This window comes from Alexandromys fortis, unplaced genomic scaffold (assembly GCF_014885135.2).
Source record: "Alexandromys fortis isolate MF-2015 unplaced genomic scaffold, M_Fortis_MF-2015_v1.1 scaffold_8_9099976_23576923, whole genome shotgun sequence".
NCBI classification, from domain to species: domain Eukaryota; kingdom Metazoa; phylum Chordata; class Mammalia; order Rodentia; family Cricetidae; genus Alexandromys; species Alexandromys fortis.
The window spans coordinates 6,450,978-6,475,245 of record NW_026067899.1 but is presented as its reverse complement, the minus strand read 5'-3'; the positions used below and the strand labels follow the sequence as shown (position 1 = coordinate 6,475,245).

Genomic DNA, 24,268 nt, shown 5'->3' with positions numbered 1-24,268 from the left:
TATTTATTTATTTATTATGTATACAATATTCTGTCTGTGTGTATGTCTGCAGGCCAGAAGAGGGCACCAGACCTCATTACAGATGGTTGTAAGCCACCATGTGGTTGCCGGGAATTGAACTCAGGACCTTTGGAAGAGCAGGCAATGCTCTTAACCACTGAGCCATCTCTCCAGCCCCCCAAAAATTAAACTTTATTGATGAGATTTTTATAAGACTTTGCCTTATAATAGTTGTTTTCCTATGACTGAAAAGTCACTCCCACTAAAATGTACATTCCCCAAGGGCAAAGCCGTTTTACATACTGTAATCTGATTATGATTTTTCCAAGTACAATTCTTTGAATACAACAACTGTTCAATAAATATTTGCTGAAAAGCTTTTTTTACCTAGTAACTCACAAATTACATATAGGGGCATGTTGCATTGTTGTTAATAATGATCAGCAACAAAGCAACCCAATTATTCAATAATAGTGAACATTTATAAAATTTCCCATAATCTTATGGAGAGAAATGTAATAGAATCTTTCACAAACCTTATGGTTAGATGGAAAAGTTATGTTATGCCATGAAGTGAACTAATCAGAATTCAAATATATGTAATTCTTAAGTACAGTAGTAGGGTTGACTCATGGGATGAAGGCAAAACAGAAAAATAAGTTGGAGCTTTTATTTTATGTTTCTCTGCATTTGATTGTTTTATGGTGTATTATTACATAGCTATATGCACATAAAAATAAATAACCATCTAACAAATCATTAAAAGGCTATTCTGTTGGTCTTGATGTCTGTAAGCGGAAGCTGTCCTTCAAATAAAGTTGTCTCTAGGCACCATGAGGTAATACGAAAGAGCACGTCCCACCTTCCCAAGGCACAGAGTGACTAATGGCCTTCCTTTCATCCACTGTCCTGTATGTTAGACTGTGTGAGAAAGTTCAAGTGTTGTCAGATAAGCATAGAAGAAGGCAAAGGCAAGCTCTGGTGGAACTTGAGGAAAACGTGCTACAAGATAGTGGAACACAACTGGTTTGAAACCTTCATCGTCTTCATGATTCTGCTCAGCAGCGGTGCTCTGGTATGTGACTCGGTGCCTGCCCCTTCATCCTTCCCCTTTTCCCTCCAGTGAACCTCACTTTACCCATTCATAAAACAGACTGTTGGGAAAAGCGAAAGTTATGTGTGGAAGGGCCCCCGCAAGAGCAGCTTATACTGCTCTCTCTGGAGGATCCAGATAGGATTACGCTTAGACAGTGTCTGTTCCCATATACTTTCAAAAAAATTCTTCCTGACATTTAGTCACCAGTGGCAGTTCATTTTATTTTTGCATAATAAGAGAATTTTATTCTCTTATTCTCAAGTCCATTACTATACTTATTAGTGTCTACTGAATTTTAACCATATAATACAACGTAATTGCAATTTTTTTCTTAGTTAAAAAGGTTTTAGAGTGTCCATGCAATGCCTCAACTGGCAAAGAGAAAGATCAATGGCACCTCTTCAGAACAACTATGCAGATTTGATGTGGGATTGCCAGCTGAAGTGGGAGCTGCTTAATAGAGGCAGCTGACTGATTCACACCAATTCACTTGCCAGCCAAAGCCAACGGTGACTGACTACCTTGCTTTCCGGAAGCATTACAAACCTAGTTTGCATCTGACTTCATTTAACAGGATGAATAATTTAATCAAATACTCACTAATGTAATAAAATGGAACGATCCTTTTTCCCATTTTGCAATGTGACGGTAGTTGCATTTCCTTTACTTTTAATTTTCTGAAAGTGTTTGTGAGTGGTTTTCAATGAGAGGATGACCACCTTGCTTCTTGGGGCCTTTAACCCCACTTCTGGCTTGACTGAGCCCTGCTTCCTGCCATCTCAGTTAGGAGAGTCTCTGAGTCCTCACCAGGGTGTGGCCTTCCTGTAAGAGCTGTTGGTCCCCTGGTGCACTCAGCCACAGCTCACCGAATTCCATGCACTTGCTCACACAAGAGTTGGATTCTGGGGCTTCCAGCTTGAGCTCCAACCTAAACAGCAAAGCCCTTCTGCCCAGCCCTGTCATCATAAACCTGGTTGCCCTCCTTCTCTAAAAAGAAAACTTTCTTAGCTCCTTGATCCAGTCCACCACACACTGTTTTGACATTTCCTTTAAAGAGCTTTGCATTACAAGGCCTTTTTATTTTAGAAGGATTAGGGGTTCCTGTAAAATGGCCATACCCTTTCTTTCCTAAGAGCTACAGAAAGATGGCAGCTTCCAGAGACACCCGCACAACTGCTGGAGAAAATGAAGAGATAATCTTCCCCACCGCCCCCTGCCCACCACCCCCCACCCCTCCACCCCACCCCCACCCCTGCTTCCCATACTCAGGAGACTCCTGTAGTCTAGTTATACGTTCCAGGGAGGGGAATGCCAGTCACTCTGGATTCTGAGCTATTTCTAAAGACACCACCTCTTGCTTGAGAAGAAACTATCTGAACATCTGGCCTTTGCTCACACATCTCAAGCTCTTTGGGGATAGTCTCAATATCCAGATTTAAAATTGCGTGAGTCTCTTTGACAGGCTGCAATGCCCAGGCGCTCCTCACATTTGTAGACAACTATGAAGCCAGGACAGCGTGACCACCTTCTTGCCCTGACTAAAGAAGGCCTGCTTTTGCGATTTTTTTTTCCAATACATAAAGTAAAATCTGTTCTTGGTGATGATGTTCAATACCATGTCTTCCCCTGTAGGCCTTTGAAGACATATATATCGAGCAGCGAAAGACCATCAAGACCATGCTGGAGTATGCTGACAAGGTCTTCACTTACATCTTCATCCTGGAGATGCTTCTCAAGTGGGTGGCCTATGGTTTCCAGATGTATTTCACCAATGCCTGGTGCTGGCTGGACTTCCTGATTGTTGATGTGAGTACCCTGAGGTTCCCTCTTCTCTTTCTCAGCAGGGAACGATGAGCCTTGGTCCTGGTAGCATGGAGCAGGCACTTGGGGAAACACTGCTTGAGTCCAAATACAAATGCTATTTTCCACCTTTCCAGTGGAAGTATATCTGAGACACATTTTTGAGGATTTATAATATAAATGCCACCTTGTATTTAGTGAGTTAGTTTGAATATTCAAATCAGTATGAAAATCCAAGCTATGCAAAAGTATGGTTGTTTTCTAACTTTGTCTTTAATTCTCACACTTCATACAATTGCAGTTGTTAGAATTCTTCATGAGCATCTTTGGCAATAGGATTTGTCAGCAGTTGAGCCCTACTGAGAAATAAATGTCCCATACATAGAATATTAATTTTATGTAAATTCAAAAGTCCAAAACCAAGTGATACCACTGAATTTTTCTGGCGACTGAAAACAGATTGGCTAACCAATATTTTTAAGGACTGATTAACCTATATTGGTACTTAAAGATATTAAAATAGAATATCAGAATATAGAAGTATTTAAAATAATTGAATATGGTAAATTTTTCTTACATGTAATGTTCAAAGGGTACATGAAGAACTCCATGAAAGATCTTCTTAAATGCAGAAAGACAATAAATAAAAATTAAAATCAATGTATGGTTATGTTTGGCAATTCCAAACAATGAAGCAAGCGTGTCAAATATACTACCAGTCCTTCTTTTATGTGACAAGTTGTAAGACATGATTCTTTTCACTTTTTTGCATGTACTTGTAACAAATCAGTAGCTTGATGATAGCATAGCTAATATTTAATATATATAAGCAAGGCTAAGTCATTATATTCATATTAATGAAGCACAAAGAAACCCAGAAAGGAAGTTGCCTTGCTGCCTGAACTCACATTGTCTAATCTACATTGTCTAATATGAACTCACATTGTCTAGTATGCTTTGATATCTACTATTTTAGGTTTGTGAAAACTCTCATGAGTGTACATTAAGCTGGTTGATACTTTGTTTAAAATCAAATATGCTTTCCAGCCAGGCGGTGGTGGCGCATGCCTTTAATCCCAGCACTGGCTTAAGATGTGATTGCTTGGGGCTGGAGAGATGGCTCAGAGGTTAAGAGCATTGCCTGCTCTTCCAGAGGTCCTGAGTTCAATTCCCAGCAACCACATGGTGGCTCACAACCATCTGTAATGGAGTCTGGTGCCCTCTTCTGGTCTGCTAGCATACACACAAACAGAAAATAAAATAAATAAATAAGCAAACAAACAAACAAAAAGATGTGATTGCTTGCCGGGCGGTGGTGGCACAGGCCTTTAATCCCAGCACTCGAGAGGCAAAAGCAGGCGGATCTCTGTGAGTTCGAGGCCAGCCTGGTCTACAAGAGCTAGTTCCAGGACAGGAACCAAAAAGCTATGGAGAAACCCTGTCTCGAAAATCAAAAAAAAAAAAAAAAAAAAATCAAATATGTTTTCCAATAATCTGCTTCCTTATGGAGCTATAACTTGAAAAGTCACTTCTCTGGTCCTAAGGGAGTTTAAGTTTGACCAGTAAGGACAAATGTATAATCAATGACTTCCCCTGAAGAAAGGTTTCTTGAGAGTAGAGTAAATCAGAGTTTGAGTGAAAAAAAAAATGCCAGTAGGTCCAGAGGTGGGAGGAACACTGATGGGTGCCCACCCTGAGAACCAGCGCTTGAGAGTGAGCTCAGAGGGCATGGAGTAGGATGGAAAGGTTTGTAAGTGGAAGACAAATTAAGAAAGACAGCTGTTTGAGGAACTCATGATGCCATCCGAAGAACCATGAAGATAGAGAGGTTAGTGGAGAGGAAGATTTTTGAAGACTATCTTAAATAAAAACCCAGAAGACTAAAGGCTATGTATGACGGTGTCCCAGGAAGACCCAGATGTATCTCCTTTTCAAGTGTCGCTAACAACTTACTGGAAGCGGTATGGCTTCCCACTTCTTCAATTCTCCAATAGTTCTGCCCCAGTTCTTTCCTCTCCAATGTGTGCCTGTCCCTGGGATGCTGGCATCAGAGAATGTAAAACACTCAGGTCCTCCCGGATCCCATTCCAAAAGCCTTCACAGTTCTTGAAAATCCCGACACTTTGTTCCTCGGTTATCTATGAGAAGAGTTACATGGGCCTAAACTACCCGGATGGAAGTTGTACCTCATCTCTCCCTTAAATTCAGACGCGTTGCTTTCGGATAATCTGTACAAAATGGTTTAAATAAACCAAGGTTTCTGTAAAAGAAATTCTGTTCACTTCTGTTATTTTTCTTAGAAACCATTTTTCAAATACTTATCATAATACTCTGAAAAACTGTATTATGTATTTATTTCTAGTTGTCTGATATTCAAATTTTTGTGTCCTTTAGAATGAGATAACATTTCTTTTCTTAGCCCATATAATATTCATAGTTTTCCAAGGTACTTGGGTATCCAACTGAGATTTTTAGAATTTTTACCAATAGCACTAGCAATAGGTATAAATGTCTAAAAAAAATCATAACCTTAAAATTCTTTAGTTATACCAACATCTCAATTTTCTTTCTTTTCATTCACTAATTTTATTTGCTTTAATTAATGGTAATTCCCAAAATGTGATTTATGAACCAACATAGTTTATTTTACCAGAAAATACAGAAAAATATAAATTCTCAAGCCTTTTCCCAAGCATACTAAATCAAACTCTGCCAGCTCTCAATGTTATTTTAATTGAAAAGGTTTTTTTTTTCCAAACAAATTCTGATCAACAGTTTCCCCTCCCCTAATTGCTCCAGATTCTTCCCACTGACCGAATCCATATCCTTTCTTTATCCGGTTCATTAGAGAACCATCATCTAAAAAGAAGGGGAGAAAGACAAGACTAAAACAGAGGATGATCTTCCTGCTGCCGCTCTCCGTGATCTTAAGTTCTGGATGATGTGGAAACTCACACGAGTTTGAGAACTTCTTGTTTCTATGTTGCATAGAGCAAGGTTGAGGGGTTTGTAGACATTTTTTAGCTCTACCTTTAATCACTTGTGTTCTCTTTTTTTGCATAGGTCTCATTGGTTAGCTTAACTGCAAATGCCTTGGGTTATTCAGAACTCGGTGCCATCAAATCCCTCAGAACATTAAGAGCTCTCAGGCCACTCAGAGCCTTGTCTCGTTTTGAAGGAATGAGGGTAAGACCAAACACCTTAGAGTTTGCTGGAACTATAGTTAAGAACAACCCGAAACTTTCTACAGGAGGAGGGGCAAATCCACCTTCGTGTTGACATAACCAATCAATCAGTAAGATGCATCCAGTGTCCCTAATGCGTATCGTTATTTGACCCAACAGAACTCTGTGCCGGATGCCTTTAATTCCTTTCCTTTTCATTAGGAAATTCTTGATCATATCTCGAAGATTGCTGATATGACTCAAGATTACTGATCTTCCCTCGATTTTAAAATGTGCAGGACATCTAACTTGATGTCATTTAAAACCACCTAGTCATGAATCATCATTTCTTCCCTGCACTGTATTGTGAACCTGGTGCCTGTTGAAGACTGAATCTGGCCTTTTGGTTTTTAAGCACAGACAAAGATATCTAAAAAGTAGGTCAGCTGTAGAAATCTAATACTCCCTTAGAAAGGCAGTACAAAGGACCAGGAGGAATTCATGCTGACATTTGTCGTCCGCTGGAACAAAAGCCCAAGAACACATACCGTCACCACCTAGAAAATAATTGTAGCCCGTCTCCATGGTACTGAGTATTTAAAAAAAAAAAAAAAAAAAAAAAACCTACCAATGGATGCTTTTTGTGATACTTAAAACATCTCCCTGTAATCCTAGCACTCAGAAGTTTGAGGTCATAGGATTACCAGCCTACATATTCACTTCCAAGCCAGGCTTAGCTAAAAAGTGACACACTGTCTCAAAAACTCTTTACAAGACAAGACAAAAACAGAAATGAAAATACTTCCTTAGACTTCATCAGGGTATTACAAGCACAGCCATAGATGCCTGTTATGTGTTGGTGTGTAGGCACATTGGTGCATATGTAGCCATGTTTTTGCATGTTTAGGCATGTCCTGCTTTTCTATGTATAGAAAGAAATGTTTGGCTAGCTGTTAGTTTTTTTTCTTTAACGATTAAATAAATCCTTGTTTTGCAGTAGTAGGATGTTAAATGTTCTGTACTGGAATATATTTCATACTTTCCATGTCAAATATTTCTTTCATATTCACCAACTTCCTCTTTCTTGGCTTGGGACCAAATCTGAGGTCTCGAGTGTGATAGGGAGGTCTCTGTATCACATTGTACCCTCAAATGTTCTCTTTTGCTCTCAGTTTGGTATTGTACACTTCGTATACAATACAGCATTGCACACTTTTCATTTTTAAAATATTGATTATTCAGATGATCTTATACATTTATGTCATTATTTGTGGGCTTAGTTACATGTTGATTTTAATTATCTCCATTTCTTGCTGAAAATCTGTTACATACATGTGCTTACCCCCAAGAAAACATTTCATAATGCAATTCATTTCATATTCTTCTGTAATTTAGAATTTTAAAATTCTAAATTTTGATCTAAAATTCTTAGATAAAGCTTTTGGGTACTTCTAACCAATATTCAACTTTGAGGAGAGAAGTATTTTTTCTGTATTTTGACCATTATTTTCTTTGCTATATAAGGCTTTATAGTTTGTATTATGTGTATGGATATTTGCATGCTGATATGCATGTGCACCATATATATGTAGGTTAGCCTTAGCAGCTAGGACAGGGTGCCAGAATCTCTGTAACAAGTTGCAGCCAGTTCTGAGCGCCTTCATGTTGATGATGGGAACCAAACCTAGATCCTCTCGAGCAGGCAATTGTATTAGTCATTCAGTGAACTCTCCAGACCTTGATTCGCTTTTCTTTTTTAAGGTACATTTGTTTATATTCAGTGTATGTTCATGTGACCGAGTATAGATGGATGTAAAACACATGCATTTAGATGCCCTTGAGGCTAGAAAAAGGTGTTAGATCCCTGATACTAAAGTTCCAGGAGAATGTTCGCCACCTGACATTGGTGCTGGGAACCAAGTCTAGGTCCTCTTGAAGAGTCACAGTTGAGCCATTTTTCAAGCTGAAATCATGACTTACTAATAACATTTGAAAGGAAGTGAACATAAATACCTGTCCTCTCATGGGTTTCCGCCTTCTCCTCCTGCCCAGGTTGTTGTAAATGCTCTTCTGGGTGCCATCCCATCCATAATGAACGTGCTTCTGGTCTGCCTGATCTTTTGGCTAATATTCAGCATCATGGGAGTGAATCTCTTTGCTGGCAAGTTCTATCACTGCATCAACTACACCACTGGGGACATGTTCGACGTGAGTGTGGTCAACAACTTCAGTGAGTGCCAAGCTCTCATAGAGAGCAACCAGACAGCCAGGTGGAAGAACGTGAAAGTCAACTTCGATAACGTGGGACTTGGCTATCTTTCTCTGCTTCAAGTGGTAAGTGGCCACCTCCATGTTGCTTGCCTTGTGTCAAAAGTTGTCTTTCTCTGCTGCCTGACAGCTGTTAGAATAAGTGTCATCAAAGAGAAGGCAGATATCATGCTTGCAGCAACCTGCACACTGCTAATGGAAATGCTAATTAGTAAGGCTTATGAGAAGCATTACAGGGAGCCCTCAATAATGTAGAAAAGAACCATCATGTGATCTGGGATTCCAGTCCTGGGCATGTGTCCAAAGGAAATGCAGTGCATACTCGGTGTGTGAAAACATGTCTACATTCCCCTCTCTTTCACATACTGGTTGCACACTGCACATGGAAATGTGCTGGTTCTAATTGCAGCATCACTTATGACCATTGTATGTGACATTGGTCTAAGTCTATCAGTGAATGAATGTCTAAAGGCAGAGAGGATATGCACATATAGAGTAATTACCGCATGCTGATAATCTTCCTGAAGTGCTTTCCTGGGTTCCTTATAACAATCATTCTAATAATCATATCATAGTCAAAGGCTGTTGAGGTGACTTTCGTGATCTTATATTGTGAAGGAAGTTCAGGATTTCATTATACATGTTAAATATGCGCCAAAAGATTTCACAAAATTTTGCTTCTATCACCAAATACTATCCATAGAGTTTAAATAATAGCCATAAACCACGATATACAAATGTCTTTGAATGGATCCTGTTAACCACTTAGACATTTTTAAGTTGTTTGTCTCTGTAGAACACTATGGGATGTGTTAAAACCTTCACGCACTGTGTGATGTGCAGTCAAATGAAGCTTATCTATCACCCAATCCATTGCCATATTGTTTTGTGGTGGAAATATTTAGAGAACTGTCTTTCGGGGTTTTTTGTGCTTCTACCCTGATAAGTTATTTTCTGAATTGTAATAAAGAGGGAAAGTAAATATTTTTTGACTGTTTTACAGGCCACATTTAAAGGATGGATGGACATCATGTATGCAGCTGTTGACTCAAGAAATGTAAGCCCATTTAGGCAAGAAATTGCTTGCTTTGATCAAATGAATGTGTCCATATTATTGTAAATCATCAATGGCAAACCACAGCAAAAAATGATATAACTGTACATCAATTTACAGGACACAGCTATTTTACCAAAATGAAGTACTTATATTATTTCTTTAAGAAAATTTCTACAGGGGATCCCAGTCTTTAGTTACAGAGTTGAAATTTTTTAACATGCTGAAGGTCTAATATTAACTGTAGAAAGAGAGTAACCAGAGAGTTGAAACTAGCCAGTTTTTCAAATTTTAGTTACAAGGTTTTTCTCAAGTCACTATAAATTGTTTTTAAGATTTATTTTATTTTATTTTTGTGTGCCAGTATTTTTTGCTTACTTGTATGTCTGTGCATCACATGTGTGTCTGGTGCCCATAGAGGCCAGAAGAGGGAACTAGATCCTCTGGAGTTGGAGATACAGACAGTTGTGAACCTCCTTGTGAGTGCTGGAAGCTGAGCTCTGGTCCGCTGGAAAAGCAACAAATACTCTTAATCTTAACCTTAACTGCTAAACCATCCCTCTGGCCCCTCACTGTAGTTTCTTCTTCTTTTCTTTCCTTTTTCGTTTCTTCTTTTGACTTTTCTAGTAAGCTTGGGCCCTGATGTTTGCTTAAATTTTTATGAATTGTATTTTCAAAATGAGACATTTTATTTTTGTGAACAGAAATCCTCTGGGCAATATTTTTCGTCTGCCATAAGTTTCCTCCAGCATTTGATCTTCTTGGAGAACGGAAATGACTAATAATGACAAATGGCGAGGAACACAGGAAACAAAACAAACCAAAACCTAATAGCGTCTCCTGCCGGAGGTGGAAGTGTGGGAAAGAAGGCGGAGATTTGCAAAATCGACCTTAGAAATGCAGTGGAGATTTTTGCTTCAATTTTTGTTCATTTCACACAGTTTATCAAGGAAGAAAGTGGCATTTTGGAATGGACTGGCTTCTGGTTTGCTAGAGCCCCCCGAATACTCTCTGTATTATTTCTGTTATTTCTGTATTATTTCTGATTTCTCTGCACCAGTAATTAGCTGTCTGTAGTTAAAAAAAAAAATCCCTGAGTTGTTTGTATCAGCCTCATAAAACCACACATCAGAGCCAGAGAGCGCTAAACAGCCTGCAATGCCTCAGGGATCCCAACAACGAGTGTTTTCTGAATCATGTTAGTAAGGTTTTGCTTGTCACCTAGGACCTAGGATACCAAGGTCACCCTCACATTATCTCCCTTCGTTTTACACTGTAGCCTCATGTTTTGGCACTAACTGCGCTATTGAAGCAGAGAGGCTCAACATATGCAATACAGAATGGTTATGAACTCTGACCAGCTGTTTCTGCAGGGCCTCTCTCTACCTCTTTGATTAGCTCATCCAGAGCTATTTCTACCTTAGCAACAGCCTACATGGCACACTACTTACTGTGCGTCTCTGTTAGTAACCCAGCAGAAACTGCCTGCTGCTGAAGCTCTCACACTTACGCATATGGCGAAATACAAAAGCCAACTGGCGGCTGAGACAACAAGAAAGACTTCCTGGCTTTCACTCTTACTTTCATTTTTTATTTAATGTATTTATTCGAGACAGGCTCTCACTGTGTAACCCTGGCTGACCTGGAAATCTCTATGCAGACCAGGAACTAGCCAGGAACTCTTAGAGATTCACCTGCCTCTTCCTCCTGAGTAAAGGCATTAAGGGCTGTGCCACCATGCCAGGCTCTGGCTTTTACTTTCATTAGTCATCCATGCACAAGTGCACGCACACACTCATGTGCACACATGCATACACACACACACACACACACACACACCACTAGATATATAAAATAAAGTAGTTGGGTATTAAGATATTATTTGTCAGCCAGGCGGTGGTGACTCACACCTTTAATCCCAACACTCAGGAGGCAGAGGCAGGTGGATCTCTGTGAGTTCGAGGTCAGCCTGGTCTACAAGTGCTAGTTCCAAGATAGGCTCCAAAGCTACATAGAGAAACCCTGTGTCAAAAATCTAAATATAAACATGTATACATACATGTATATGTATTCGGGTTTTTGCAGCATATTCTTAAGCTATTTTTACTCCTGTACATGTGTATAGGATAGTGAATCTATGTACAGAAGTAAGAAGATTTTGAAGTGACAGAACTAGAATTAATTGAAATATAATAACAATGAGTAAATGTTATATAATGATAGAAATAAATGTGGATGCATTAAGACAAAGAAACTGTACATACACCACAATTTTGTTTATTGGTTCAAGATTGGTACAAATTCAACCTACTGTTCAAAAATATCAAGGTATCAACTCTCAAAAGTGGAGGCTAATGTTGCTAGTAGTGATGGTAGTGGCTATGTTGCAGAAGAATAAACACATCAGGATTTGTGAAGTACCCTAACTGTGTTTTCTTACAAAAATGTATATCACTTAAGTTTATATGTTAGACACTTTAATATATTGCATTTAATTTATAAAACTTGAAAATATATTACTGTTTTAGGCATACAGATACATAGGTAAGTCAAATGATCAGCAATAATACCTAGTTTTGCAATCATTTTACATTTTACTTTATCATATTTCATTTAAAAATATGTTAGTTACACCCTCAGAATGGATGCCATGACACAGTAATCTGCAGTTTGCACTCTTTCTCAGCTATGATTGGTTAACTGAGTTATTAGAAGTGTCCTGGGAGACTTGAGCTTTTGATATCAGAAGCTTTTATTATCACTCATTTTCCTCCAAGGTCTGGACAACACCGAGGATCTTTGTAATGCAAACTGCCTATTGGAGAGAGTGGGTCACTATACGCACTATCAGGAAGGACAAACCCTACCAACCTACTCATGAGTACACGTACAACGTGGTTTCTAGCCGGCCTGGGAAGTGTGTACTGTTAAACATTCCACACCTATCCATCACTACCGGCTGATCTTGGCCTTAAGCACTTTTCTATTTACTAGCATATTTAACATGCACAAGTTACTCTAAAAGGTATAGGGTCTAGTGTTTCCATTTCACAGGTGAGAGGACTAGGCAGAGAAAGTAAATATCAGCTGTTCTAAAACAGAGTAATGAGACTCTGACTTTGCTATGGGATGAGGTGCCTCTATCCACATTCCGCTTTGTGATCTTTGCTTATTGAGGAAAAGAATGTTCTCGGTCATTTAAGGATTTATTTGGTGAGATTACTATAATTATTTAAGCTTTTGCATGAATGTTTTCATTTTCTCAAGTCATTGAATTAGTCTTGCAGGATTTAACAGGCATGTTAGACTTGGTGGTTCCTGAAATCTGGCCAGTATTTGTCTGTTTCATGTTTAGGGCTTTGAAAACTCAATGATGTACTTTTTATGAAACTTTGCAATCTAATGGTTACCATTCTCCGTATTTTAGGTAGAGTTGCAACCCAAATACGAAGACAATCTGTACATGTACCTTTATTTTGTCATCTTCATTATCTTCGGTTCGTTCTTCACACTGAATCTGTTCATTGGTGTCATCATAGATAACTTCAACCAACAGAAGAAGAAGATAAGTATTATCTAGACTCCCTCTGTGCTGTGAAGCGCGAGCTGGGTCCAGTGTGCTGCAGAATGGCTTTGCCAAGGGAAACGACACAACGTTCAGAAGTTCTTTTGAGATTTCATGAGTTTTAAGAGATTAGGTCAGCCAGATGTGGTGGTGCATATGCCTTTAATTCCAGCACTTGGGAGGCAGAGGCAGTCAGATCTCTGTGAGTTCTAGGCCAGCCTGTTTGACAGTGAGTTCCAGGACAGCAAGTGCTATGCTGAGAATCCCTGCCTTGGAAATATAAAATTTAAAAGGGAAAGAGTTAAGGTCACTTGTAATTCAGATACAAGGCTTTGAAGGCTCCAGTGTGTGGATGTGCCTGCTGTGACCTAACGAACGTGTTGACTGAGCGCATCATTAGCAGTGCTATGACGTAACGAACGTGTTGACTGGGAGGATCATTAGCAGCATAAGGGTGCCGGCTTTCACACAAGCAGGCAGACAGATTTCCCAGCTGGTAAAGAGCATGGTTTTAACAGTGCTTTGCTTTTCTCTCTTTACTTTGGAGGTCAGGACATCTTTATGACAGAAGAACAGAAGAAGTATTACAATGCGATGAAGAAGCTGGGATCCAAGAAACCGCAGAAGCCTATCCCTCGACCTGCTGTAAGAACAGAGTTCTTACTTATTAGTGAGACAGTGAGCATGACGGTGTCTGCCATTTTCACAGTCAAAGTGCCAAGAGGAGTATTTCTCTGAATTTGCAACCCCTTATTTATAGTCTTACTTGATAGTCTAAATATATGCCATGTATGTGCATATGTCAAAATTATTTAATATGTAATATGTTAGATACAATCATATAAAGCACATGTGAATGATTTCTTTAATCTCAAATGGTGGTAGACCCCGGAGAATTAGTGACATTGAGAGTACTCTTAAAATGTAGGAAAGCTATTACAATGTTTACATATGTCATGTGCACACAATGGACAGCCTCTGACCGTCTTTTCTCTTGATTGGCACAGCTTAGGTAGTCTCCCTGCCTGCTCAGCTTCGGAGGGTGAATGGGATCACGAATCAATCACAGTCTCAGGCTTTTTTCTTCTGGTTTTAAGTAAACCAATATTTCTATTTTTCCCAAACCCTCTGCCCTGAAGTGGGGCCATGCCATACCTTTTACGGCTTTCATAGCTCTTCCAGTTGCTCATTGGTTTGTCTTTCTTTTTTTCCTCTTTTTCTTTTCCTTTCTTTCTTTCCTTTCTTTTTCTTTTTCTTTTTCTTTTTTCTTGTAGAAGAGTTTATGTAGGGCTTTAACATTTCAGAGAGCTAGATTCATGACCATCATGGCAGAGAACATGTCAGCAGACAAGCAGACAGACATGGTGCTGAAAGCCCACCCCTAGTGACACACCTCTTCCAACAAAGCCACACTTTTTACAAATAGTTCCACCAGCTGGGGACCAAATATTCAAATACAAGAGGCTATGAAGGCCATTCTCATTCAAACCACCGCAAGACTGAAAATTATTTTGGCTTATTTCTACATCTTGACGCCCTTCCCAACCTTTTTTCTTTCCTTTACCTTCTACATGGGAAGATTATTTCTGTTAAAAGATTATGGAAGCATCATGGCATGTCTAGCGAAGGATGTAAAATGAAGCATTTTCTATACAGCGAAGTTACATTCTACAACAACCAATTACAACTGTAGTTTTTATGGATGCCTAAAGTGCTATTGTCCATTTTAAGTTACTGTTAGCTCTTTTTGGAGACTGTTAAGGGAGTCCCTCAGTTCTTCCATCATTTCTGAAGGAACACATCAGCTATTAATTCTTGGTGCTCTTCCAACTCAGTTCCAACCGTTTAAGAACAATTTGTATTCTCCAAGAGCCTTGATTTTATGAATCCATTGGCAGCAATAAATAACTAGGTTCAAGAAAGTGTTCAGTATGGCAACCTGCCAATAACTCAGAGACAGTGAGTTGTCACATCAGACAAAAGATAAGAAAAGTAAAACTTGAGCCCCTTCTTCAAGAAATAATACAGTTTGAATAGTTGGAAGCTGGCAGAAGATAGTCCCTATATGATGAAATATATACTCTAAAGCCTTAGGAATGAGTATTTTAAGAATAAGAGGGGTACATTTGAATTACTAAGTGGTAGACTCAAGGTTCAAAACCTAATTTCCTTAGTTAACAATATAACTAGAATCTTCTTATGAGAACAGCGGAACTGCATGAAGGAATTGAGGGTCAGAGCAGAGCACTGGACCTGGGAGGAAGTGCTAAAGCAAAGATAACACAGGGCTAGTCAAAATACTGCCCACGTAATGCATCGACAAAATGAACACGCCAGAGAAGGAGTAGAAGCGTTCAGCTGTGAATACCGCTAAGGAAAAGAGAGCTGACTAACCAGGGGAAGCTTTTCTTGAAGTGATTCATTACTAAGGAGCCAAGAAGAATGAAGAAGTATCAATTAGCTGCATGGTTGAGATGGAGCCTTGTCTAGGTGAAAGCCCTGACAGGAAAGCCTCATGGAGTGCCGAGAGAGGGAGTCCATCTGGGTCCTGTTGATTAAAAGGGGATTAAATGGGTCAGCATCTATACGAGTTATCTCCATCCTAAGACCTCTAGGAAACCATTAAAGCGATCAAGTCATTTGGGTTTTACAAGTTGGAGAAAGATGGTGGTGTGTGCATTGCAGACAAAGTTTGGAACTACTTTGGAGACCATAGATAGCTAACACCAGAGGGAAAGCGGATGGGTTTGAGGACTGTTACTGAAGTGGAATGAAAAGGGGTCCACTCCTCTAATATGGAAACTGTAAGTTAAGAACAGGAGTGATGAACTGTCGCTGTACCCATGGGAGGCTCAGAGATGCCGTGTAGGATGCGTGAGGTGAAGTTCAGGGGCATCAGTTTGTAGGATTCGGCAGCCAAAAATGAATAGAGAAGGGAAAGATTCAGAAGTAGAGCAAGGGGGTTTCCTAGAATTAAAATATTAAGTCTGAAGTGTAGTGAAAACCGTTCTGGAAAGGAGAGAGTGGCTGAGCGCAGAAGAAATTGCACAGGATGTGAGCCAAGAATGAAGAGTTCAGGTTAGACAAGAAAAGGAACTGAGTTTATCAGATGATGAGTGACACCAGGAAGGAACCTGGGAACCCAGCAAGTATGAAATGAATAAAGCTGATGAAGAATATATTTACACTAATTGACTTTGCTATTCCCCCAACAGCGAAAAAAAAAAGAGTATTAGGAAAAAGAATGGTAAAGAGGGACTGAGGGTTAGTAATTAGGGTTTAAGACCCAGGTTAATTTAAAAAACATGTGCTTCGGTTGGCCAAGTGATGTGGGATTTCCCTCTGAATGCTTGTGAATATCATTGGTTAATAAAGAAACTTCTGTGGGCCTATAGCAGAGCTATAGGGGAACAGAGCTAGGTGGGAGAAAACTGGGAGAAAGGAGGTGGAGACAAAAGAAGCCATGGAGCCACTGCTGGAGACAGATGAGCTAAAACTTTGCTAGCAGGCCATGACCTCATGGTGATGCACAGATTAAAGGGAGATGGGTTAAATTAATATGCAAGAGCTAGCCAAATAAGGCACTAGAGCTAATAGTCCAAGCAGTGATTTAATTAATACCGTTTCTGTGTAATTATTTTGGAGCTAAGCAACCGGGAACTAACTAGCGGCCTCCTCCAACAGCCAAGCCTCCAGGGCTATGCAGTTTCTTTTAATATACCCAGTGCCCTAAGATTCATATTGGTAGGGACTCAGACTTGATATTGGACATTGAAGCAATCCCATTAAAATGATATATTGGCAAGAAATCTGAAAGAGCTTTGTGTAGTCATGTTGACAAAATGAAGACCAATTGTTGCTTCTAAGAGAATCTGGATTAACTGATTACATCAGTTTTCTCACAAATATTCTTTTTCTTAAACTATAATTTAAAGCCAGGTGTGGTGTGTACACCTTTAATCACAGAACTTGGGAGGCAGAGACAGGAGGATCTCTGTGAGTTTGAGGCCAACCTGGTCTACAGAGTGAGTTCCAGGACAGCAAAAGATACACAGAGAAACCCTGTCTCAGAAAAACAAAACAGAAAAACAAAACAAAAACAAAAACAAAAAACACTTATTTATAATTTAAAGTCTAACTGTTATAAAGTTGACAATGGAAGATAATAAAGCTTTGAGTCTAGAGCATAGTTGAAGGAGGCTGGGGAGAAAGCAAGAGGAAATCTAAGACAAGTATCTATTCACTCTTTAAAAGTAGTATTCATATCCACATCCCAGCACATGGAGTAAAAATGTTTACTATAACTGCAAATACTGACTGTCCATCCAAATCACATACTGATGCTTGGGATACTGAGACTATCAGCTATTCTTAATACTCTTCTTTATAAAGTTCATAGTATGACTAATATTCATGAAGCAATTCACTTTGGGGAAAGTTGGCTATCCCAATACATAAAACTGTTGACAACAACAACTGTCAGTTGTATGACACAAGAATGGTATGCTTTCACAGACGATAAGTTTTCATATTACTGAGTCAGAACCAGGTAAGTGGGTAAGATCTTCTTAACACACGTGTGAGTGTGCTTCTCTGTGCTGTGCGTTTCAGAACAAATTTCAAGGGATGGTCTTTGACTTTGTAACCAAACAAGTCTTTGACATCAGCATCATGATCCTCATCTGCCTCAACATGGTCACCATGATGGTGGAGACGGACGACCAGAGTCAGGAGATGACCAACATCCTCTACTGGATCAACCTGGTGTTCATCGTGTTGTTCACGGGCGAGTGCGTGCTGAAGCTCATCTCCCTCCGCTATTACTACTTCACCATTGGGTGGAATATTTTTGATTTTGTGGTGGTCATTCTCTCCATCGTAGGTAAGAAGGGGAGCATTTACCCCTTTACCTAATAAGTCCAGGTGTGGGGGAAATGCCAGGAACCCCCATATTTGGGAGGTTCAGACAGATATCAAATTGCAGGATAACATGGGCTGCATAGTGAGACCCTGTCTCAAAAAAAAAACAAAAAACAAAAAGCAAAAACAAGAAAAAAGAGGGAAAGAGTATTTAATAGTTATACTCCATGATTAAAAGTGGTAAAGATATTTCTTAAGATTTCAAAATTTTAGATAAAGCCTAATAGTCCATTTCCTCTTAGTCTTTCATATTTGCTATTTCATCTGTTCATGAAATTACGTACTTTTTTCTTCTTATTATCTTGCCTCAATTTCAAATCCAATAACTACAATTTAGGTTGTCTCCTGCACTCATCATGTTCTTATAAGATAAACAGCTACTGCTTCAAATAAACAAGCAACACTCACTTATGCATAAATCCTTAAAAGCAGTCCGATAATACATAGATATGATCTCTTTGATAACTGGAATATTATAGGCGTGCATTTATATACATGTGACACACAGACTTCACGGTTTCCTGAAGTTCAGATAACTCTCTATAGCTTAGAGTTTTTCTTCTTACAAGCGGAGAGTGTATTCAGGATTCATTTTCCTCATAACATATTAAGTGTTCATGTAGAAGATGTCAAATAAGAAGCTAAAAGCAAATATAACAGGATTTATGGAAAGTCTTGCCTCTTGTTTTATTAATAATTACTAATTACTGATGCTGAGAGGAACCATCAGGACCCTATCGTGTGAGGAAAATGATCTACCCCTGAATGAGGTCCCGGTTACCAGGTTAGGCCTATATGAGGAATAGGAATATAGATACTGAGAGGGAAAAAGTGTGTCCAAGTGTACCTCGTGTTTTTACACTTTTGATATAATGTGCTCTGTCCACACTGCAGGCTATGTCAGCCCCACACTTGGCAAGTCAGTTTGCAGCGTTTTTCAACAGCTTAGATGATGATTGCATTTTTAGCAAAAGCTATTTTTAATAAAGATCTACAGTTTTCTTGGACATAATGTCATTTATATTTAAACTGAAGTATATTGTAATTATTAACGTTTATATGCATCAATAAAACAGTCCAAAGATTCATGTAATTTTTTTCTTTTAAAAAATATGTGTGTGAATATTTTTGCCTACCTATATGCCTGTGTGCCAGACGCATGCAGGGCTCACTGAGGCCAGAAGAGGGCACCAGATCCCCTGGAACTGGAGTTAGAGACAGTTGTGAGCTGCCCTGTGGGTATTGGGAGTGGACCCTCGGTCCTCTGAAGGAGGACTCTTCACCACTGAGCATCTTAGCTCTTTCGGTCCTGTAATTGGTTTCCTTGGGTATGGTTTTATTCTGATTATCGGAAACAGGAGCACAAAGACAGGGAGGAGCGTGCGTATCCAGGTTTTTAACCTCTCACCAACATTGCCCCGCTGTGACAGAGTTCTGTGGGGCAGACAGAAGGGGAATACAAAACACCCTGACCTCATAGGAGGTGAGTATGGATGGTGAGCCAAGGCTGCAGAGTATAAGAAGGGAGAGATGTAAAGAAGCTGACCAAGGGAAGCCGAGCTGCAGTTCATAGAAGCAAAATGTCCTGAAGCCCATTACCCGTAGGACACTACAGATAACTGTAATACATTTCACGCTTTAAAGAGGCAAGAAAGGATTCTGAATCTGTTTACTATCAAGATAACATTTTCAAGATAAAGATGTTAAAACGTTAGACAACATATACTTGTATAGAATATATGACCTGCTACCCCACATATATGCACGGGTTGTATGTTTTATGTATTAATTGAAACATTTTTAAAATTTTTAAAGAAAGAATTGGGGGTAAAGAAGCCATGCCACGAGGCTCCCTACCTGGACCACTTATCAGCTCTCTTACCTAGGGCAAGTTCAATCACTACTCCAATTACTGGCTCTCCGTTGAATACAGTACTGTTGCCGTGTCAAAACGTGCAGACTAGTTCACGTGGCTCTCTGTTCATTATGAAGGAAAGACTCTGAAAATGTTGTTTAACAAAAACAAAAGTTGACATTTTGGTCATCTAGGCCAGATTTCGAGTTCTACTGCGAGTGAATCTGCCTCCCCAGCGTATGTTCTATGGTCCATGTGTTCAGCTACCTGAGAAGGAAATACTTCTCATCATGAGTTCTCGTGTAGAACATAGGGCTGAAAACTACATGCTTCACCCTGTAGCCCTTACACAAACAAGAGTTCTCGTGTTTTAAAAGTATAAATCCATTTCTGTGCTCAGCCACTTTAAACTTTGTTACATCTTTAGACCTCTAAGAGTTTGGTTTTTCTCTGATAGAAGATATGTTAATGAAGAAAAATGGTCATCAATATCTTCATTTAGAATAAAGACCTCAATGGTACAACACCAAATATTTTCATTATTTTAGTGAATAAATATTGTAGTTTACTTGCATACGTGATGCTTATATTTTTATATATGCATAAATATATATACATTTCTATGAACTGTAACTCAGTTCTCATTGGTTAGAGTAGGCATACACACATATTCATATTATGACCATGTTAAAACTATTAATAGATATGTATTTGTTGGTATTTAATTCTTTTTTTTACTATTTATTTATTTATTTATTTATTTATTTATTTATTAAAGATTTCTGTCTCTTCCCCACCGCCGCCTCCCCTTTCCCTCCAGTTTGTAAACTAGATAGTTCTTGTCTTAATCGTATAAAACTATTTTTTTCTGCTGCCCTTAACACTATTGTCTATCATTTTTTCCCAGGAATGTTTCTGGCAGAGCTGATAGAGAAGTACTTTGTGTCCCCTACCCTGTTCCGAGTCATCCGCTTGGCCAGGATCGGCCGAATCCTACGCCTGATCAAAGGCGCCAAGGGCATCCGCACGCTGCTCTTCGCTCTGATGATGTCCCTTCCTGCGCTGTTCAACATCGGCCTCCTGCTTTTCCTGGTCATGTTCATCTACGCCATCTTTGGGATGTCCAACTTTGCCTACGTTAAGAGGGAAGTTGGGATTGACGACATGTTCAACTTTGAGACTTTCGGCAACAGCATGATCTGCTTGTTTCAAATCACCACGTCGGCAGGCTGGGATGGGCTGCTGGCACCTATATTAAATAGCGGACCTCCCGACTGTGACCCTGAAAAAGATCACCCTGGAAGCTCGGTGAAGGGGGATTGTGGGAACCCATCTGTGGGGATCTTCTTTTTTGTCAGCTACATCATCATATCCTTCCTGGTGGTGGTGAACATGTACATCGCTGTCATCCTGGAGAACTTCAGCGTCGCCACAGAAGAAAGCGCAGAGCCCCTGAGTGAGGACGACTTTGAGATGTTCTATGAGGTCTGGGAGAAGTTCGACCCCGACGCCACTCAGTTCATAGAGTTCTGCAAGCTCTCCGACTTTGCGGCTGCCCTGGATCCTCCCCTTCTCATCGCAAAGCCAAACAAAGTCCAGCTCATCGCCATGGACCTGCCTATGGTGAGCGGAGACCGCATCCACTGCCTGGACATCCTATTTGCTTTTACAAAGCGTGTTTTGGGAGAGAGTGGAGAGATGGATGCCCTTCGAGTCCAGATGGAAGAGCGGTTCATGGCTTCCAACCCCTCCAAGGTCTCCTATGAACCGATCACCACCACTCTGAAACGCAAACAAGAGGAGGTCTCTGCTTTCGTCATCCAGAGAGCGTACAGGCGGTACCTCCTGAAACAGAAAGTTAAGAAAGTGTCATCTATATATAAAAAAGACAAGGGCAAAGAAGGTGAAGGAACGCCGATCAAAGAAGACATCGTCATTGATAAACTAAATGAGAATTCGACTCCAGAGAAAACTGATGTGACGCCTTCTACCACTTCTCCGCCTTCCTATGACAGCGTGACCAAACCCGAGAAGGAGAAATTTGAAAAGGACAAATCGGAAAAGGAGGACAAAGGGAAAGATATCAGGGAAAGTAAGAAGTAAAATAGATAAGTAAATAACAAAATTAAAATTGTAAAAAATAGAAAACACAAGAAAATTCCATTTTGTGACCAACTGTTTACAGCCTGCATTGGTGATGTATCCGTGACTCCCTTAGGAGGTCTATGCCAAACTGACTGTCTTTACAAGTGTACACTTAAGGTCAGTGCCTATAACAAGACAGGACCTGGGGTCAGCAAGCCGGGACTCACTACTACACCAGACAAACAGCACCGACAGGAGGCCTCTGTTCTCACAACCAACTGTCACAGCAGAGCGGAGAGCAATGGCTACTCAGACAAGAGAAACAACGGAAATGGGGAGGGAAGTGAAATTTTTATGTAAATTTAACACGTGACACTTGATAGCAGTAACTGTCACCACTGTTTGTGTTTTAACTGCCACACCTGCCATATTTCTACAAAATGTGTGCTGTGAATTGATCACCTTCTTTTTTTTTTTTTAAATTCACGGGTTGTTTACTCTTATATGTGACTATTTTTGTAAAGGGGTTTATGTTTGGGGAGAGGGATTAAGGCGGGGAGTCTACATTTCTCTATGTATAACGAGATCTATTTTCAATGACGGCATGCTGCAGTGCTCATTCACACGTGAACATACCCCATCACGCACGGAAAGAGTTGACTTCTTAGTTCAGGATGTTTTTAGATTTTTGAGGTGCTTCAATAGCTATCCATATTTTTAAGGTGTTTCATCCAGGAGAATTTTAACGTGCCTGTAAATGTTCCATAGAGTCACAACCATCAAAGAGTTGTTTTATTTTTACATAACTCATTATATGTACATGTATATATGTATATATGTATATGGCCGTGTATATACATATACATGTATACACACATGCATACACATGCACACAGAGACCATCACATGCTCAGAGTCCTGGCAGCATGACTGTAACATTTTTTGATAAGTGTCCTTTGGCAAAAAAAAAAAAAAAAAAAATGTATACACACATGCATACACATGCACACAGAGACCATCACATGCTCAGAGTCCTGGCAGCATGACTGTAACATTTTTTGATAAGTGTCCTTTGGCAAAAAAAAAAAAATATCCTATCAGTCCTTTCTAAGAAACCCGAACTGACCAAAAACCATCCCCACTGCCACTTTCTGAAGTTGATTCTGCTTTTTCCTGCAGTATTGTTTAGCCATCTTCTGCTCTTGGTAAGGTTGACATAGTGTATGTCACTTTAAAAACAAAAACAAGTCTGCTTTGTAAATAGTAATTTTTGCCCCGTGGTGCATGTTTGAGCAAACGAAAATGATTTTAAGCACAGTATTTAACTGCATCAAATATGTACCACAGTTAAGTATAGTTTGCAAGCTTCCAAACAGGTGACATGGTGTCCTTGGTGCCCTTAGAATTTGAAGCTGTCTCTGCTGCATGTCTCTCTTGCTGATGCTGCTGTATCTTAACCCTTCCGCTGTCTAAAAGGGAAGCCATATGTCAGGGTGAAGCGAAGCAAATCCTTCCATCAGGAACGTATTCTTCATGACTCTGAGAATGGGTTACAGTGAACGAACCCTGTTCCTTGTCCCCCCCAACCTTAACTGTCCGCTCTGGTGAGATCGGACCATGTAGACAAGTGGCAAACTGCATAGATCTGTTGAAAGCGTATGGTTAGAATTTTTCTAAGAAAATATAAATATTGTAAAAAAAAAAGGGAGGGGGTCATTTTGCTTTATTTTTCAGCCTTTTGTACATAAAATGAAAAATTAAAAGTATCTTCAGGTTGATGTCACAGTCATAGCGTTAGTTTCTGTTCCTCACACTTCTTAATGAAGATGCTTCACAAAGTAAGGGAGAAAGACGGAGAGGCAGTGGAAGTTTCTGCTCTCGCTGTTAGTACTGTGGACTTGCACAATTCTCAAGTCGAGTCTAATATTAATTTGCTTTCAATAGTAATGCCTTATCGTTGACAAGCAGTCTCAAAGGGAGCGGATGATACTCTTGGCATTGCTTGAATGGGATGTCGTCACCTAGCACTACCCCTAGTACTCACCGTCTTTCCTAATGTTTGTTTACACAGATAGATAGATGGATAGATAGAATCTTACTGATGCACACGGCACTAGAGCTGTATCAGATACGATATAGGAGCCAAACTTCCTTCCTTTCTTCCTCTTTCCTTCCTTCCTTCTTCCCTCCCTCCCACTTTCTCTGTATTCCTTTCTTTCTTTTCTCTTTCTTTCTTTCTTTCTTTCTTTCTTTCTTTCTTCCTTTCTTTCTTTCTTTACCTTCCTTTCCTTCTTTCTTTCTTTTCCACAAAACCAGGTAGCGAAATGATATTACCAATTGCAACAGAACACTTTGTTTCACAAACAACACTCAGTGTAGATTCTTTATACTAAAGCTATTGACTTGTAGTGTGTTGGTGAATGCATGCAGGACAATGCTATTACCGTGAAGAGCAGTAAGC

The 24,268-nt window shown here is 39.7% G+C and overlaps 1 protein-coding gene across 1 annotated transcript in view; it reads left to right on the top strand.

Annotated features, from left to right (window-relative positions):
* Scn2a (sodium voltage-gated channel alpha subunit 2) overlaps positions 1 to 22,758 on the top strand; it is a 77,900-nt gene extending 55,142 nt beyond the window's left edge. Inside the window, exons 18-26 of the mRNA XM_050123721.1 lie at positions 921 to 1,075; positions 2,729 to 2,902; positions 5,960 to 6,082; positions 8,113 to 8,394; positions 9,332 to 9,385; positions 12,810 to 12,947; positions 13,488 to 13,592; positions 17,559 to 17,829; positions 20,630 to 22,758. Of these exons, the coding sequence (XP_049979678.1) occupies positions 921 to 1,075; positions 2,729 to 2,902; positions 5,960 to 6,082; positions 8,113 to 8,394; positions 9,332 to 9,385; positions 12,810 to 12,947; positions 13,488 to 13,592; positions 17,559 to 17,829; positions 20,630 to 21,825 (2,498 nt within the window). The 3' untranslated portion in view covers positions 21,826 to 22,758. The remainder of the gene's footprint in view (positions 1 to 920; positions 1,076 to 2,728; positions 2,903 to 5,959; positions 6,083 to 8,112; positions 8,395 to 9,331; positions 9,386 to 12,809; positions 12,948 to 13,487; positions 13,593 to 17,558; positions 17,830 to 20,629) is intronic.
* The last annotated feature ends 1,510 nt before the right edge of the window (positions 22,759 to 24,268 follow it).